A 17312-nucleotide genomic window follows, 5' to 3' on the forward strand; every position below is an offset into this window, starting at 1 on the left:
TATCACGTTGATACATCCATGCCAATGTATTCATTCTCAATAGATCATCATGTATCGAGTTTAAATAAATATTAAAAAAAATTAAAAGTACTTGATAAAGATCGAGTATATATATATATATATGTATGTATGTATGTATGTATGTATATATAAATATTTTAATATTGCATGATATTGACATGAATGTATTCAACCTAGAATAGGTTCTTCGATTTTATAAAATTCACAGGATGGACAAAAGAAAATTTTAATACTAGCACGCGTTGACAACTTTGAGTGAATAATATCTCAAGCAGATATTTATCGATTTCTCTGTAAGAATAATCTCCATGTACACAAATTCAAATGACTCGTCGGTGGCACAATATCATATTATTTAATGTTCCACAGGGAGACTAAAATATGTCAGTTTACAACGTGAAACGTTTTGCCAAGTGAGATTTGAAGGACAGGACAGGGGGTGGGTGAGACAAAGAATCCCGGCATGAGACACTTTTGACTTTTATGTGAATCCGAACAACGTCCAATAATCATATTGTTTGTCAACGGTAGCTGAGGTTGAATTTTGTTCGAGTCAAAAGGCAACGAGCAAAACGGGGAAAAGTCTTTTCTCTTTTACTGCTTCCAATCTTTGAATGTTCAAACCACGTGGATTTCTTTCCTTGTTTCTTTGCTTTGTTTTGTAATATATATATATATATATATATATATATATATATATATATACATATATATAAATAAAACATTTCATGTAATAAATAAATAGTGTATTGCATCTGGTGGATCTTTCGTGACACCCAGGCAGGTTGGGTCGCGGGTAGAAGTGGGTGGAAACATGATGATGACAATCCAACACCCAAGCTGAGTGAAAGAGAGAGTGGTGGTGACCCACCACCAACATCAACAAGAGTTGAAAGGAGCCAATGGAAAACCTAAATCTGTTGTTGTAAGATCAAGAAAAAGGAGGGACGGAAGCTCAATTGTGAAACGCATTGTGAGGCTTTTCAACTCCACCTTCCTTATAAGCATTTAGGTCCAAGTGGAATAAGTCCATCGGCCACTGCCACCTTTCCATTCCACTGCCCTGACTGACCTCTCCTTACTTTACACGCACACGCGCGCCCCTCCCCACCAACAGAAGGAGTCAATCTTCACACGTGCCTGCCTGTGGATGGTCGTCCATTTGGATATCAGCATCACAAGACACCAATAACAGTAGCCAAAGTCTGCTTTTGACAAGTAACAAGCTCTTCTACCCATCCATCCATCCATCCATCTCAATGGTCATCATCAAGAAGGGCTTGGGCTTCCTAAAACCAACCACTCCTTGAGAACATCCTCACTTCCAATCGCCCGACTCCTCTGCTCTAAGCATTCTCATCAGTTAGCAGCCAAATGTTTTGTCATTAATTACATAACCAAAAACTGAAAACAATGGGGAAAACTTTGAATAACCTCACATGCCCATACAGTGATTTTGCTTCTCACCCTCCTCCTCCTCCTCCTCCACGTGAGGTGAGTATCCTAAAGCTAGACAAAACAAGGATGACACCCAAGTGTTCAAAGAATAAGATCAAGCTACAACAGAGAAAGACAAAAGGTTTTGCTGTCCCACATGTTGGATGACTCCAGATTTGCCCTCTATGCAAATATTTGCATATTAAGTGAAAAAGAATTCGAGTAATGTACAAGCCTCTGCTGACGCTGAGCACCAATACGGCTTCCAGGCTTCGGTACCAGAGGTTGTGGATGCAAGTCCAAGTGTCAGTCAGCGCCCGGGAAACAATGATGAGGTTCCCTTCAATCAACAAATCAACTATACAAAATCTAGTAATCCCAGGCTGTAAAGATTAGCAACTACGCGCTCAAAATAATGGAGGCTGCCAACTTGGAATGGCGTTGTGCTTTCTTAAGAATCCAATGAAAGAATGGACGATGCACCAATTTCAATATCAGGTGAATCATTTCAAATGTTTAGCCAAAATTTCCTGAACCGATACTATCGAGCCGAGGAAGACTTTGAAACTTCTGTTTTGTTTAAGCGGCACATGCAGTCAGGGCACGGGAATGTGTATAATGAGTCACTTGGTCTTTTCATCTCCATTCCCTTCGCATCACTGTGAGCTCGCATATTTAGTAATTGCCGCTTCAAGGACTTCCATCTGTTCAACAAGTAGGTAGAAGGTATTACATCATATAAGGTGCAAAGGTTCATGGAGGGAATGTTAGTGCAAGGAACGAAACTAAGTCAAAAGATAATGAGGATTAAAAACAGTCATCATGGTTGCCTTTCTAAGTAATTATTGGAAGTCGAAGATGAATAAAAGCACCGTATGAATATTTTAAACAATTGAGTGCTACTTGAAACTTCTCTCAAAAAAAAGCCTGGCAAAGAACCTTTCTTTTTATAATCCCAAATACTATCATTAGGTAGAAAACTTTCACAAGCAAAATGAATCCCAAATGTGGGTGTGGCTACAGGCTACAGGATATTAGACTGCCGGATCTCAATGGAAAGGCATGAAACACCTGGTTTCCAGACTCTAGGTAGAAACTGGCCACAGGCTACAAAATTTATGCTGCCATTTAACTTTAAAATGGAACAAAACACCTGATTGTCAGAATCTACGATACAAACTTGCTCTTGATACCCCTACACCATCTGGACACAAGAAAGGGTGTTGCATGCACATGCATTTGTTGTATTGTCTCTTTGTGTGTCCATCAAGTTTCTACACAGTCATATCATAACTACCTGAGTTGAAAATGACAAATACTAAAGAGCATACTTGATAAAATCTAATGAAACAATGTTAGGAAGATGAACAGACATACCCTATATTTGGATTGTCAAACAATAATGCTAGCTTCCTCTTGTCAGGTTTGATAGTCTTAGAGTGCCCACCATACAAGTATCTCCTATGGCCAATCAGAAAATGAGGGAAGTTTCCACCTTGAGTAGTCACAAATACTTCACTGTGAAGGCACACGCTGTAGTCTATTGCAGCCATCCTGGAGGAATAGTTCTGCAAGCATTGTCAATTTAAAGCAAACTATGGTGAAAAGAATAGATAAAACTACATACGATCTTAGAGAACAAGGAACAGAATCTAAACACCTTGAATGGAGCAAGTTCCTCTGTTGATGCTAATGTTTCTTTAGTTTGTAGAAGGGGGAACATTTCAAGAAGCGGAACCATAGTCTTCTCGGCTTTGTAAATTTTTCCAGAAGCCAAATAAATTGCAGTATTGTTACCAAAGCCCATGCCGCGGAGCATCAAACCAACCTGATGACATATATGAAGTGATAATTGGAAGATAGTCAAGCATATTATAATGCTTAGGATGACCAAATAAAACTACATCTTTGAGCATCTTTGCTAATTCATGGAGAAAAGAAAATAACAAATTGAAGTTTGAGAAAGCAGTAACTGATTTTAGCTGCTTAATGTTCATGAAGCAGACTAAAAACCAATCCATCTAATATTACTTTTAAAACTAGAATTACTTTAGGCTCACATATCCATGTCAACCTGAAGACTGAATCTTTGCCCATGGCACAAGGCATGATAGCCAGCTGTCTATGCATAATGTTTAGCATGTCATGGAATGCCATTCCAACTCCATTATATTTGCTTGTATCTCCAACCTACTACCGTAATAGAATCCTGCAGGAACCTACCTTGTTTATGCAAATAATTATCTAGAAGTAAAATCATAAACTTCACTTGTTAGAATATTTGTGCAGAAGATAAGGTTGACTAGTCAAATCCTCATTGATATATGTAGTTCTGCATGATAGACTATATAAAGTCTTGTTCTTCAACTACCAAACTAATGGATGAGTAGAATTTTGACTAGAAAGACGAGGAATTTAATCAATTGCTTCTACAGATGGTAATTATTCAGAAAATGATGTCTTCCATCAAAGTTTGTGAAAAAACCAGAAAAGATCTTAAGTGGCAAGAGTAAAAGGTGTGCTGAAAAGACTTCATCATGCAATGAACACTCTTGCAGTCAATTCCAATGATCTAACCATGAGAGGCCATATAATCAAAAGATCTCGCCATATTATCAAATCAATAATGCAGCAAGAACCGGAGAATAGTTGTTGTCCATTTCAGGCTATGTCCCTGACAGTAGTATATTTTGACCAATATGACATCTCAAAAGAATGACATGAAAAAAGCAATGATTAACAAATAGCAACTAGGTATATCCCAATATTAGTATAGAAATATTTGAAAGTTCTCCCATAAAGAAATTGGATCTCAAATACATGTGCCTTATGCGGTTCAACAATTCAGGTCATACACACCTGATCTGTAGCCAAGGGAGCTCTAGAGGCAATGACAAGAATCATAGTTACATAGCCAGAATGAGAGGAAATATAGAGAGGAAACCAACAAGATGAAAATCTACGATGAAATAAGTAAGCCATTACTGTTTCATGTTTGTATGAGCCATGTGATGTATCAATTTGATCACCTACAATAATCATCATAAAACTAGTCTTGTGCATATAAATTCTTTAATTTTAGTGAGTTTTTTCGTATTTCCTTCCTAAGTTAGGTTCATGCCATTCAGTGAACCTTAATGGCAGTAATGTTTTTATAGGATACTAAACGACCATCAACCAGATCATTCAAATGTCAAAAGTAACCAGCCCTTGACTTAATTAGAAAGAAAGCTATACCTCTAAAGGTGTTAATGGACATTTTCCATTTATCCTAATTGTCCCAGGTCGAATGACACGACCACGTTTAGTGAATTTTCCTCTCCAACCTCTCTCTCTTGCAGCATTCATCTCCTGTTTCTCTTCTTCACCACCATCAAATACACAACAAGAGAAGGCAACCATATCCTGGAAAAGAGGTAAAATACACCAATCATATCAACTGAATGACATAAGATTCAGCAAAAACAAAGCTATTTTGAATTCATGTTTACCTCTTCAAAACGAAGATGCACTGCAATATATTTCCCATCATTATCTTTACTGTGTTCTTTCATTCGAGAGACCAAGTTTTCAGCCAAAGTTGCTATAGGATTTGAAAACTGTAATGCTTCAAAATTTGCCAAGCATCTTAGGCGCTGTACCGTGGAAGGAGCATCAAATGACAACCGATTTGCAAAAGGAGATATCCTGATAAACCTGATCCATATTAAAGACAATTGTTAAGTGATAACAGAATTATCATGGTTGTATGTCATAACAGCAGAACTACATGTATCTTTATGCATTATAAGAATTCAAATTATAACAGTATTAGCTTTCTTGCAGGCAATACATATTGCAACTTATGTCATCAATACTGCCATCTATGCAATCATCAGGGTTCTTTTAGATATTAGATATTTATTAAGTAAACTAGTAAATAGAAACCAAGGTTTTACATACAGATCTGACCATCTGACCAGTGTGTACAACCACTATGTACCAATGCAACCAACGATCAATACTGAAATATATGGCTAAATACTGATCAACATTTATGTTTTTCAGTGATATCGGGAAGTACAAGTTGGTGTAACTTTCAAATATAACAATACCCATAGATCCAAATATCGATTAATACACATTGCACTGATCAGCATTTTATCTTCTTCAGGTGATCCCGAGGGGTATGGACTGGTATACCAGAAATGTAGCAGTCCAATACTAAACCAAATTTAGTCCTTGTGTTTGATTTCAGTCTAGAATCAAGATGTTTCAGTTTTGACCTCGAAGTGAACTACTTGTTGATCTCATAAAATCCTCCAAACTTCAAAAGGAATACGATTAAGACCTATACTCTTACCATTTTCATCCTCTTTATGGCTTTTTCTAATGCCTCATTTACCCTAATGTTTGGACAAATTTATGGTTTTAAATTTGATTATTATTTTATACTCCAAAATTGTGATGTCTAAAAATGTTTTCTATATAACTTATAGAATAACTCCTCTGTCTTTAATAATATTACAAGCCCCTGTATCTTGGTAACAAGCACAAGGATAGAAAAAACAATATTAAACAAATACAAATGTAAACATTAGATAGCATAACTTCAAATATCATACTTATAAAAAATAAAACGACCAACTTGCTACTATCACATAACTTTCCTAAAACTGAAAATGCAGCAATACATTATACAACTGAGTTATAAAAAATATATGAACAAATCAAATATGATAAAGAACACTAACAAAGAAAATACAAAATAAAGGGGGAAAACCACAATAGAATGCAAATGTCTAGGTAATCCTTCGAACTGTAAATTACGAGAAAATGATAAAAATAATAAAGTACTAACTTTTCCTCTACCAACTTAGGAAGAACAGCATCCTTATAGTACTGAATAGAGGACCAAGCTTTTATCTTGAAGTTAAACACATTGCTCAAGTTGTGACCAAATCGCTCCATTATATATTCAGGAACCTGATGAACTACCTGCACCTCACTTTTCAAAGTATTGACGAAGTGATCCTCATCGTAGATGTCATTGAATTTGCTGAACCATTGTCAAATATGTCAGACAAAACATCTTAAATCTTTTGACAAATGAATGAGGCACAGACAAGCAGTTTCAATGATAGCCTGATTATTCATGTAACTAATACATGAATATACAAAACTTCTAGATCAAGCAATATTTAAAAGGACAAGAAACATGATTAGAATACAAAACAAAGGCAAGAAAGTACGTCATAATAGAACAGTTAAAAGAACTACATAGGTTTAGGCAAATATATGTGAGGATGCTGGAATATTTATAACAGGACTCTGTTTCTGGAACAAAATGTTAGAGGTTTAGAATGAAACAATGCACCAATCCTCAAATCTGACCCTGTTCCTCTTCCCTATGCAAATCACTTAGCATAAAAAATTGCACTTGAATGTTGGCAACAACCAAAATCATCTGGATCATGTTTTTGCAATCTTGAAGTACAGTAGCCCAATAATACCTTTCTGGCTGTGTACGTGCCATGCCATGCTAGCTGGCACAAGCCAAAAATTGGTTTGGTCATGTGTCAATGGCATGGTACAAGTCGAACCCCTGTCTATCAACATGACAGTCCATAATCTGGATAAGCAAAATTTAATTTTTTTTCATAATCAGTGATTTAAAAAGCGCTAGGCGCTAAAAGGCACTAAGGTCCAAAAACGCCCGAGGCGCTCACCCGAGCGAAGCGAGACGCTAAAATATAAAAATATATAATATAATTAAAAAAATATAATTATTTAAATAAAAAATATTATTAAATTAAGAAAATCGGGTACAAAATCACAATGTCATATTAATAAAAAGTCTCAAAAATCAAAACAATAAAATTTTACATCAAATCTATTGAATTGTTCTGTACACTTGCCATTTATTCTGAAACCTAACAATAATTTTAAATAAATAAAAATTAATAGTATTAAAATCAAAATAACATATTATTAATCTAATAAATAAAATACTAATATTAGTATACAGTTAGCAGTATACTGTTAATATACTGTTAATTATATAGTGAGAAGAGTGTGAGAAGACCGAGGCTGCTGAGGCAATGACAGCAGTAGCAAGCGACAGCTGTAGCTGGAGCGAGAGCGGCAAGCGACAGCGGCAGCGGCGAGCGGTGGCGACAGCGGGAGCGGCAATAGTAGCGGTGAGCGAGATTATGGCAGCAGCGAGTAGCGACAGTAGCGGCGAGCAACGACAGTGGCGGCGGCAGCAGAGAGTAGCGACAACGGAGAAGAAATCTCGACGACAAAATCGCAAGTGTTAGGGTTAGGGAAGTCGGGGAAATCGCGAGAGGGAGCCTGATATCGGTGATTTAGTTGGTTCGATTGAACCAACTAAAGCATCGGAGACCAACCAGACCTAAAAATCTAGTTCGATTGCCTGGTTTAACCTAGGCGCTCACCCGAAGTGCGCAACGCCTGGGCTCGGGCGAGCGCCCAGGCGACGCCTCTTTGAAGCGCACCGCTTGGAAATGAAGCGAGGTGCTCGGGCCTCACCTCACCTCGCCTTGCCTCGCTCGAGCGCCTAGGTGAGCGCCCGAGCGCCGATTGTAATCACTGTTCACAATTTGGAATCAACCTTATAATTAGTTACCAATAAAGAACTAAGACGAGCCATTAACACAGTTGTACAATGCTGCTTAAGGTGCCCTTTGTTAGGACTCTAGCTAGGAGAGTCCTAATTGAGAGGGACATTCATGTAAAACCTACCTAGGCCGACCCTTGTTAAAGAGGTGAAGTGGCCGGCTAGGGTTAGGAGATTATTTCTTAGAGAAGAATAATGAGTTGTAATGGAATAGGAGTCTTGAGTAGGAGTCCTATTAGGAGTTGGTTAGAAGTAGGAGTCTTGAATAGGAGTCCTATTAGGAGTTGATTAGAAGTAGGAGTCTTAAGTAAGAGTCTTATTAGGAGTTAGGGTTTAGAAGCCCTATAAATAGTCATGTATTCCACCTCTTTTCATAAGCAATAGATGAATCTTTTCTGCAGCCTTTGAGTAGCAACTTGGAGGGAGGAACCCCTATAGAGTTCCAAGAAGGCCGATCCCCTAAAGAGATCAATCCCAAGTTTAGAATCTATAAGGGTTCTACCACCTAGTATCAGAGCAGCGTTCTTGGCATCTCGCTGCCCTTCCACAGCCATCCATCAACCCTCCACAATCGCCCAAAGCAATTCCTATAATTACTTAAAAGATCGTCGCCAAATTTCACCGTCATCTCCACCACCACGGATCATCTTTTGATCTCCTCGCGAATTGCAACAGGTTTTGGTTTCCTACCTTACTGCTGCTGCAATTTAGTTATCCTTATTTGTAAATCCCAAAAAAATTATTCATATATTTCTGCATAAACTTTTCGTCATAAAGTTTTCATCTCTACGACGAAAGATACATTGCAGAATTCCAACTGTATAGCACCGTCTGTTTGATCTTGCTACTGTGGTTTTTCTATCCAAATCTTTACGAAATTTTTATGACATATTTGACACTTCCTAACAGTAGATTTTCCTTTGGTTTTGTCAAAAAATTCTCAATATTAACTATTGATATTTTATGTCTAATCTGCTATACTTGAAAATCTGCATTGTAAAATTTCAACCAAATAGCACTGTTTGTTTGATCTTGATACTACGTTGTTTCTATCCAAATATCTACGAAATTTTTATGATAGTTTTGACACTTCATAATAGTGGATTTTCCTTTAGTTTCATCAAAAAATTCTCAATATAAACTACTGATTTTTTACGTCCAATCTACTATACTTAAAAATCTGTGCTGCAGAAAATTTCAGCCGCATATTGTTGCCTTAACCCATCTATTTGCAATCTTCTTTGAATGAAATTTCTTATACACTTCATAGATCATCTTGGCTTCCATCTAAGATTGATCTATTAAGGAATTTATCTCTAAAAACGATTTTGTGTTGCTGTAAATTTTCATCGTAAACCGCTGAAATTTTTCGACGAAAATTCTGCTATCGCAACTTGCACCAATTTCCTTACTGTTATACTGCTCCAATAGCAGATGAATTGCTAGATGAAAGGGAGCACAAATCTTTACAAAGCTGGACCTTTGATCCGGGTATCATCAAATATGAGTGTGCGAAGAAGACATACCGAAAACCACCTTTTGAACACACAACAACTACTACGAATTTTTGCTTTATTCAACAGAAGGTGGAATATCTTGGGCATATCATATTAGAGGAAGGTGTGACAGTGGACCCCTTCAAAATTGAAGCAATGCAAAACTGGCCTACCCCGAGGAACATAAAATTGCTACATGACTTTCTGGGTTTAACAAGCTACTATCGTAAGTTCGTGAAAAACTATGGAAAGATCAATGCACTACTTACTTTCTTACTGGAAAAAGATGTCTTCCAATGGTTAGACAGAGCCTCCGCTGCCTTCGACAAACTTAAGGCAGCCATGACGACGACGCCGGTGCTAACACTACTAGATTTCAACCGACCCTTCATTATTGAGGCCGACGCATCTGGAGTCGGAATTGGAGCCATTCTCATGTAAGATGATCCACCACTCGCATACACTAGCAAGGCATTATCTCCCTCCCATCAAAATAAGTCAACATATGATAAGGAGATGCTCGCCATTGTGCGCGCAGCAACGAGGTGGAGACCCTACTTGATTGGTCGATGATTTCAAATTAAAAGTTAAAACCGACCATAAAAGCCTCAAGTACTTTTTGGAGTGAAAGATATCATCCCCTGAGTAGCAAAAATGGGTAACAAAACTTCTTGGATTTGATTATGAAATAACTTACAAAAAGGGGAAAGAGAATGTTCTTCCAGATGCGCTTTCGTAGCTACTCGAGCAAGCTGAAGTTTCAGCCATTTCACTTCCGACCAGCGACTTCCTTGAGGATATTAAGATGGAATGACAGGAAGATTCAGAGACTAGTAAGATTATAAAAAAATTGGAGGAAGCACCAAGCTCCGTGGCTCATTACAATTGGGACTCAAAAGAATTACATTATAAGGGACGCATTGTGCTTATGATAAATTTTACTTGTATCTTCACGAGCAGATTTTGGACAAAGTTATTCCATATGCAGGGTACTAAATTGAAAAGGAGTACGGCATATTACCTACAAATCAACGGCCAGACAAAAGTTGTAAATAGGTGCTTGGAGACAGCCCAAAGCCACCCACCAAATATGACTACCCAAGGAGAACTTCAGACTCAGCCAAGTGCCATTATTGATCGACGGATCGTGACTCGACGACGACGATCCACTACTGAATTGCTAATACAGTGGGCAAACCTACTAACAGAAGATGACGCTTGGGAGAACTATGATGACTTGAATATCAAATTCCCAAAATTAATGAATCGTCAGCCTCGAGGACAAGGCTGATTTGAAGAGGGCGGGTTTGTTAGAACTCTAGCTAGGAGAGTCCTAATTGAGAGAGACATTCATGTAAAACCTACCTAAACCGACCCCTGTTAAAGAGGTGAAGTGGCCGGCTAGGGTTAGGAGGTTATTTCTTAGAGAAGAATAAGGAATTGTAAAGGAATAGGAGTCTTGAGTAGAAATCCTATTAGGAGTTGGTTAGAAGTAGGAGTCTTGAGTAGGAGTCCTATTAGGAGTTGATTAGAAGTAGGAGTCTTAAGTAAGAGTCCTATTATGAGTTAGGGTTTAGAAGCCCTACAAATAGTCATGTATTCCATCTCTTTTCATAAGCAATAGATGAATCTTTTCTGTAGCCTTTAAGCAACAATTTGGAGGGAGGAACCCCTATAGAGTTCCAAGAAGGCCGATCCCCTAAAGAGATCAATCCCAAGTTTAGAATCTATAAGGGTTCTAACACCCTTGCATCTTTCCTAAAACTATACCAAACTGAAAAAGCTTGCCACCAATATATCTGTAATGAAGAATGAAAAATGTTGACCAAATGCCTAGAATCTAGAACCTATGTCCATAATTATGGATCCTTGGGCAATTTATGAAGTTGATATTTGTTCAATGTTCTAGTAGCCAATATAACTTGCAGCTTGATTGCGACAGGAATCATAGCCAAAACATTCTGCACCAACAAACTAAACTGAGGACCTATTGTCAAGAATGCCAAGAGAAAAAAATGAGATTGACTGAACCCTCCACAAAACCACTTCGTATGGGAAAATTTTGTAAGGACACATGTTAACATGTTAATAAAGATGGTTGAATTCTCAGCCCAAAGTCAAGCCCCTTCACTAGCTTTTGGTCTTAAATACCACATGAAGATCTTTTTATGACTGGTTTCTATTTACTTAATTCAGTAGTTCTGAGCCATTTGTTTGATACCAAATTGTTAATGTCTACATCATTTATGTACAAAAATACAATGGACCTTTTGGGTTTTCCTCCTAGACTCTAGATATAGACATATTAACGCCTTACATCATTTATTTACAAAATACAAGATCTTTTAGTTTTCCTCCTCGATCACAAATACATAGTGTCACTTTGAAATAAAAACATGTATGGGATTGACATTTCTCAAAGAAGATGATGTTATCAAAACCAGCAGGACAATAGGCATGTCCAAAAAGCTAAAGTGAAAGAAAGATGTAGCCATATCAGGACAAGATAAACACTAGGTAGCAGTATTTAACTACCAGAAAGAGAATCCCAAATAGAAGCATCACAAGTATGCATGAATAACAGAAACTTATTATTTGTAACTTAGTTAACAAATCCAACAACGAATTAAATTTGGTAGCACACAGCGACAAACATCCATTATCAAACCAAGCAGTAAACCATTCAATAAATGCCAATCATACTTGTGATTCATTGTCATCCACCTACCTGTGTGTCAATATTGTTATATCTTTTTCGATCTAAGGTTAGATAAAGGAAGGTCGCATCTGATAACTTATAACTAGTATAAAATTGTCAGATCTCATATGAACATGGGTTCACTCGATGGTGGTAAAAGATGTACGGAGCCAACCTCAAATAGTTGGGTTCTTGTGTCTTGGTCAGAAAAAAAAAAACCCAAGATTCAGGGTAAAGATGTATACAGTGGATCCATTTGCGGCAAAAATGCAACCTTTACATCCAGGATAGCCAAGTTGTTAAAACAAAATAGGATGGAGGGTGTTTATAAAAGAATGAAAACTCTTTTCTCAGAATAACGAATGGTCATAAATGTAATGACAAACGAAAACTATGAGACAGAGATATTGGTGATAACCTAGGATCTCTCCAAATGCTGTGATAGTGGAAATAAGGAATAACAAGTGTTGCATTCAGATATCCTGCTACCGCAACCGCATTGCATATCTGCAAAAGATTATAAAAGGTATAAATAGGAGCCAAAAACTGCAAAATGACATAACCAGGAATGGAAGATAAGAAAAATAGAGTATTCATCATGGAGAAGAAGGGACCAACAGAAGTCCTCTGTTGATTCAAGCCACCATTTGCCTCAACATATATGTAGCCATTTGAATCAGGCAAAGCTGCATAAAATAAACAAAAGATGTCTTCAGTAAAGTAACCAATTATACATAAATCAGGAAAAATGTTGTTAAAGATTGTAAAAATCAACCAAGATCTTGAGGAAAGAAAAAACTGATTGCTATACAAGTCAAGACTTCCGATAATCAATCAGATGAATACCATGAAGGAAGAGATTAATTGAAGGTGACATATAAATTAAGCTGAAAGTTTATTCATAGCATTTATAAAGTTAACTCATAATGTTCACAATCTCTACGTATGGGTTTTAAGTTTAGTTTCTTTTCCAGTTCTAAATCAAATAATTAATTTTTGAAGCAATAGTAAGATTTTATTTAAGTGCTTATTGAGTGACACATGTACAAGTTCATTGGGGACACACTTGTCAAGAATTGTATGCCCCTAATTAACACTTCTTAACATAGTTAACATAGCATGATAATGCTAAGCTGAGATTACAAGCAAGGTTCGTAATACCGTACCGTACCGGAGTTTTGATCTGGGCTCGGTACCGGTACGGTACGGTATACCGCTCGGTACACCCAGGTGTACCGAGCGGTATATTCAGGCGTGCCGAGCACTGTAGCAGTGCTACAGTTACACAGTGCTGCTACAGTGCTACTACAGTGTCGGAATGGTAACATATGGTCCGCGTACCGAAAGTCTATCGGACCAGTACGTACCGCCCATACCGGGCGGTACGGACCGGTACTGCAAACCATGATTACAAGTATATTTTTCTGTTCTTAAATAAGTCATAAGTTTGTGGTTACAATCAGTTCAATTACTTTTATGGCTCATACAATAGGGCATTCCACAGTATAATCCTCTTTCTAGTGCATGTGTTCCAGAAAGAATACCTCAAGACATCCAAGAAAATGATATAATTCCAAGTGGTTTTGTAGTTTCACCTTTTCTTTACCAATAGATCTTAAAAGAATATCATGATTATCTCTCAAATTAGATCTTGGCATTAAAGGATAAAGGAACTCCATTAAGTATTTTAATATTAATCTAAAAGTTAAGATCAAAGGATCATTTAAAAAAACAATTCTTAGTAATTACTACATAATATTTCAAGATAAAGTACTGAATCAGGAGCATCAATGAGTTATAAAATTTGTTATGCTATTCTTTGAAAGCACAAGTGAACTTTCTTTAACGCGTTAGATATTATTCTCCAGGAAAAAAAGAGCAATAGAAAGATTCAATGAGTAACTGTACCATCATTAGATGTGTGTAAACAGGGTCGCCACCCGCCACCTTTGAAAGAGTGCTTCCACACAGTTGCTAACTACAAAAATATACAATATTTTTTAGTCACTAGCTGAAATTTTTTACCAAGAGTTACTTCATCAACAAGGGGATATAGTTTCAATAAAAATCATAATCCATACTAGTATTAATAAATGAAAATGAAAAAAATTAAATTGTCAAAATGAACATTATTTGGTGGGAGAGACATGAGAATAATTATCAACTTTGTATTAACAGGTGCAGCTAAATCCAACACAAGTACATCTGACTTCCAATTGCTTCCAATGCCTAAAAAGTATTTTGAAGTGCATCCGGGATATAACATTATCCTTATTCTCCTAGGGCATCACTTTCAATTGGTTCCAATTTAGAAATATACGTTTTGGAACATGCCCTTCATTTGCAAATGTCTTGGATTATTTTCATGTAGACCATTGGATGCCTAAACACATGTTGTTTTTCATTTTGCTGGCATCATGTGTTTTTCTGACAGAGTTAGCATTATTTATAATCTTTAGCTCAATTACTTCTCTCCAGTATATTAGTAACTAAAAAAAATGACACCATTCAACAATTTTGGCATCGAACTATGATGAGCTAAAATGGTAGACAGGAGCCCAGCCTTCAGTTAAAAGGACAGAGAAAGAAAGTCATGTTTAGTTTTGAAGATATGCAATGAGATAAACTAAACTTTTTCAATTCTGGTATGTGAACATGCATACAAAAGAAAGAAACTATCAACACTATTTTATTTCAGATGCAGAGAAGTCTAACTAGAGTTCTTTTGTTCTTGCATCTTACCTATTGTGTGTGTGTCCCTGTTGTGGTGAGATGACAGGTGTGGAGAAAGGAGATCACGGAATCCTAGATCAGCCTATGTTGTATACATCATCAACATTAACTGCTATTTCATGCCTACTGTCGTGATAACATCATCTTCAAGTGAAAACTTCTAGCTCCTAGTTTTACAGCTGCATAAGGACACCATATGATTCTTTTACTGGTGATCCCTAGTCGACTTTAATAGCCATAAGTACCACAACACATGGATCCTACCATAAGCATAATGAATGGCAGAACAAAAATCTTATAGAGCTGAACCTGGCACAGTAGAGAGAGAGAGAGAGAGAGAGAGAGAAATCAATGCTTGATGAATTAGGTTTTATCAGGAAACATCTAGAGTAGCTGCATTGTCATTTTACAATCTGGACAAGAGTTCCAACTCAATTATGGGCATTGAAGATGCGATGAAGCAATTGTACCGGCGAGGTTATGATCGTTCCATATCAGTTCATGCTTAGGCATCTCTTAGGTTCGCAGGAAAGATGCAAAATCTGACAACACCACGAATCTAAATGATCCAAAATAGAAACCGCAGCGTTATAACTCCCGAGAAGAGACAAACCCAAAGAAAATACAAGAAGAAAAAGGGGCGCGGATCCAAATCAATTCAGAGCAGGAGAATCAGAAGAGCGTTAACTAGGCTTCAATAACTGACCCCGTCGGAGGAGTTATCGGCATCCATGGCGGGGCGGAGGCGCTCGTAAAGCTTGGGGCTCCGGTAGACAGAGCCGGGGGCGGAGCGGGAGATGATGCGGGGCACGCTGTCGATGGGCACGGTGCCCATGTAGAAGAGCATTGCGGCGACGTACAATAGCGGCGCAAAGAGGAAGATGGCCTGACGCCGGAGGAGGAAGGAGAGGAGCATCCACGCCATCCGCTGCGCAATGGTGCGCGGCGCCCCCTGCGCCGCCCTACCCCCGCCTCCGCCCTTCCCCGCCCTCCGGTGGATCCTCGGCGACCTCCGCGGTGACGCCGGCGGAGACGGCGTCCCCCCTCCGCCGCCGCCCCCGCCCCCGCCGCTCCCCAGGCGGTTGTAGGCGTGATACTGCATAGCATCGACGGACGAGGGTCGCTCCGCTCCGATTCGCTCGCCCTCTCTCGATCGATGGTTCGACTCGGGGGGATGGATTTGTGGGGCGGGGGAGCCTCGTGGCTCCCGCGGTTGTTGTATTCTTTTCTTGGGAGCAGAGAAAGCGAGGAGAGGGTGGTGAGACGGGGACGGGGCGAGAGGGCGGCGGTGACTGCACCCGTGAAGGCGGTGTTGGGACCCCACGCAGGTGTCGAGGCGACACACGTGACTTCATTGGTGGAGAGGCGGTCAACGCACCCCTCCATATATTGAGAAACCCTCATGTATTGGGTTACTTTCGTATCAACGTTTTCAGGTTAACTATAAAAATATATTAAAATTATTATAGATAAATCATTATTCTTTTGATGCTTATTATGTAAACTATTTTTTTTTGCATAAAAAAACTAGTTACTACAATCTTACAAGAATTTTGTACTCTTCGATTTAATTTTTAATACAATATTTTTTCCCCCTCTAAAAAATAAATAAATAAATTATTTGATATTAATTACAATGCTTACTAATTCTTTTCATTTTATATTATTTTCAGGATTCTGCCTATTTGGATATATATATATATATATATATATATATATATATATATATATATATATAACTATCAAGTCTTTCCCTTCTTCGGGCCATCTTGAAAGCTGTCTCATATGAAAACATTAAATAATTAAGAATATATTCCTAGTGACGTGAATGTTATCATCAAGAAGCCGAGAACGAAATGTCATCATCACATTTTGTGCCCAATAAAGGAGTCTTTGGCCTCGTGAAGTACACATGTTCGTGACATCTTCTTATTTAGTACCTATTTTTTAGATTAAACCATCAGCTCGTTACCCGACAACATTCAAAACATGTCGTAGCAATCACAAGCTTCCTTTTTTTTATTTTAACAAGAAGACAATCCCCAACTTCATTCTTACCATTATGATATAAAAAAATTAAATATAAATTAAAAAAAATTATAAATTATATTCTTATTCTCTAATATATAAAAAAAACATCTTAAATCCAATACAAAAGATTCTTTTTGAACTACTCCAACTCATATTTGGGCGTTTCGGATTACTTACTTAGAGTGTCTGAGGGATTGAAGCCCACTACAGCAAGAGGACCCAAAATCTGTCATAATGGAGGGAGAACTCGAAATCTACCACGGCAAAAGGAGGACTT

At 37.8% G+C, this 17312-nt stretch overlaps 1 protein-coding gene across 2 annotated transcripts; it reads right to left on the minus strand.

Annotated features, from left to right (window-relative positions):
* Window positions 1-1426: 1426 nt before the first annotated feature.
* On the minus strand, window positions 1427-16360 carry LOC103999926 (protein ESMERALDA 1). 2 transcript variants are annotated; one of them, XM_009421829.3, is made up of 10 exons: window positions 15711-16359; window positions 14180-14249; window positions 12890-12957; window positions 12690-12778; window positions 6299-6496; window positions 4950-5154; window positions 4696-4863; window positions 3119-3286; window positions 2836-3026; window positions 1427-2162 (listed from the first exon to the last, which is right to left on the minus strand). In XM_009421829.3, the coding sequence occupies exons 1-10, from the start codon at window positions 16104-16106 to the stop codon at window positions 2000-2002; spliced, it is 1716 nt and encodes a 571-aa protein (XP_009420104.2). In that variant the 5' UTR covers window positions 16107-16359; the 3' UTR covers window positions 1427-1999. The 2 variants fall into 2 exon arrangements, with proteins under 2 accessions (XP_009420104.2, XP_064986810.1); XM_065130738.1 differs by lacking the exon at window positions 1427-2162 and having other exon boundaries at window positions 2842-3012; window positions 15711-16360.
* Between the last annotated feature and the right edge of the window lie 952 nt (window positions 16361-17312).

The sequence above is a fragment of the Musa acuminata genome, chromosome BXJ2-10 (assembly GCF_036884655.1).
Source record: "Musa acuminata AAA Group cultivar baxijiao chromosome BXJ2-10, Cavendish_Baxijiao_AAA, whole genome shotgun sequence".
Classification (NCBI taxonomy): domain Eukaryota; kingdom Viridiplantae; phylum Streptophyta; class Magnoliopsida; order Zingiberales; family Musaceae; genus Musa; species Musa acuminata.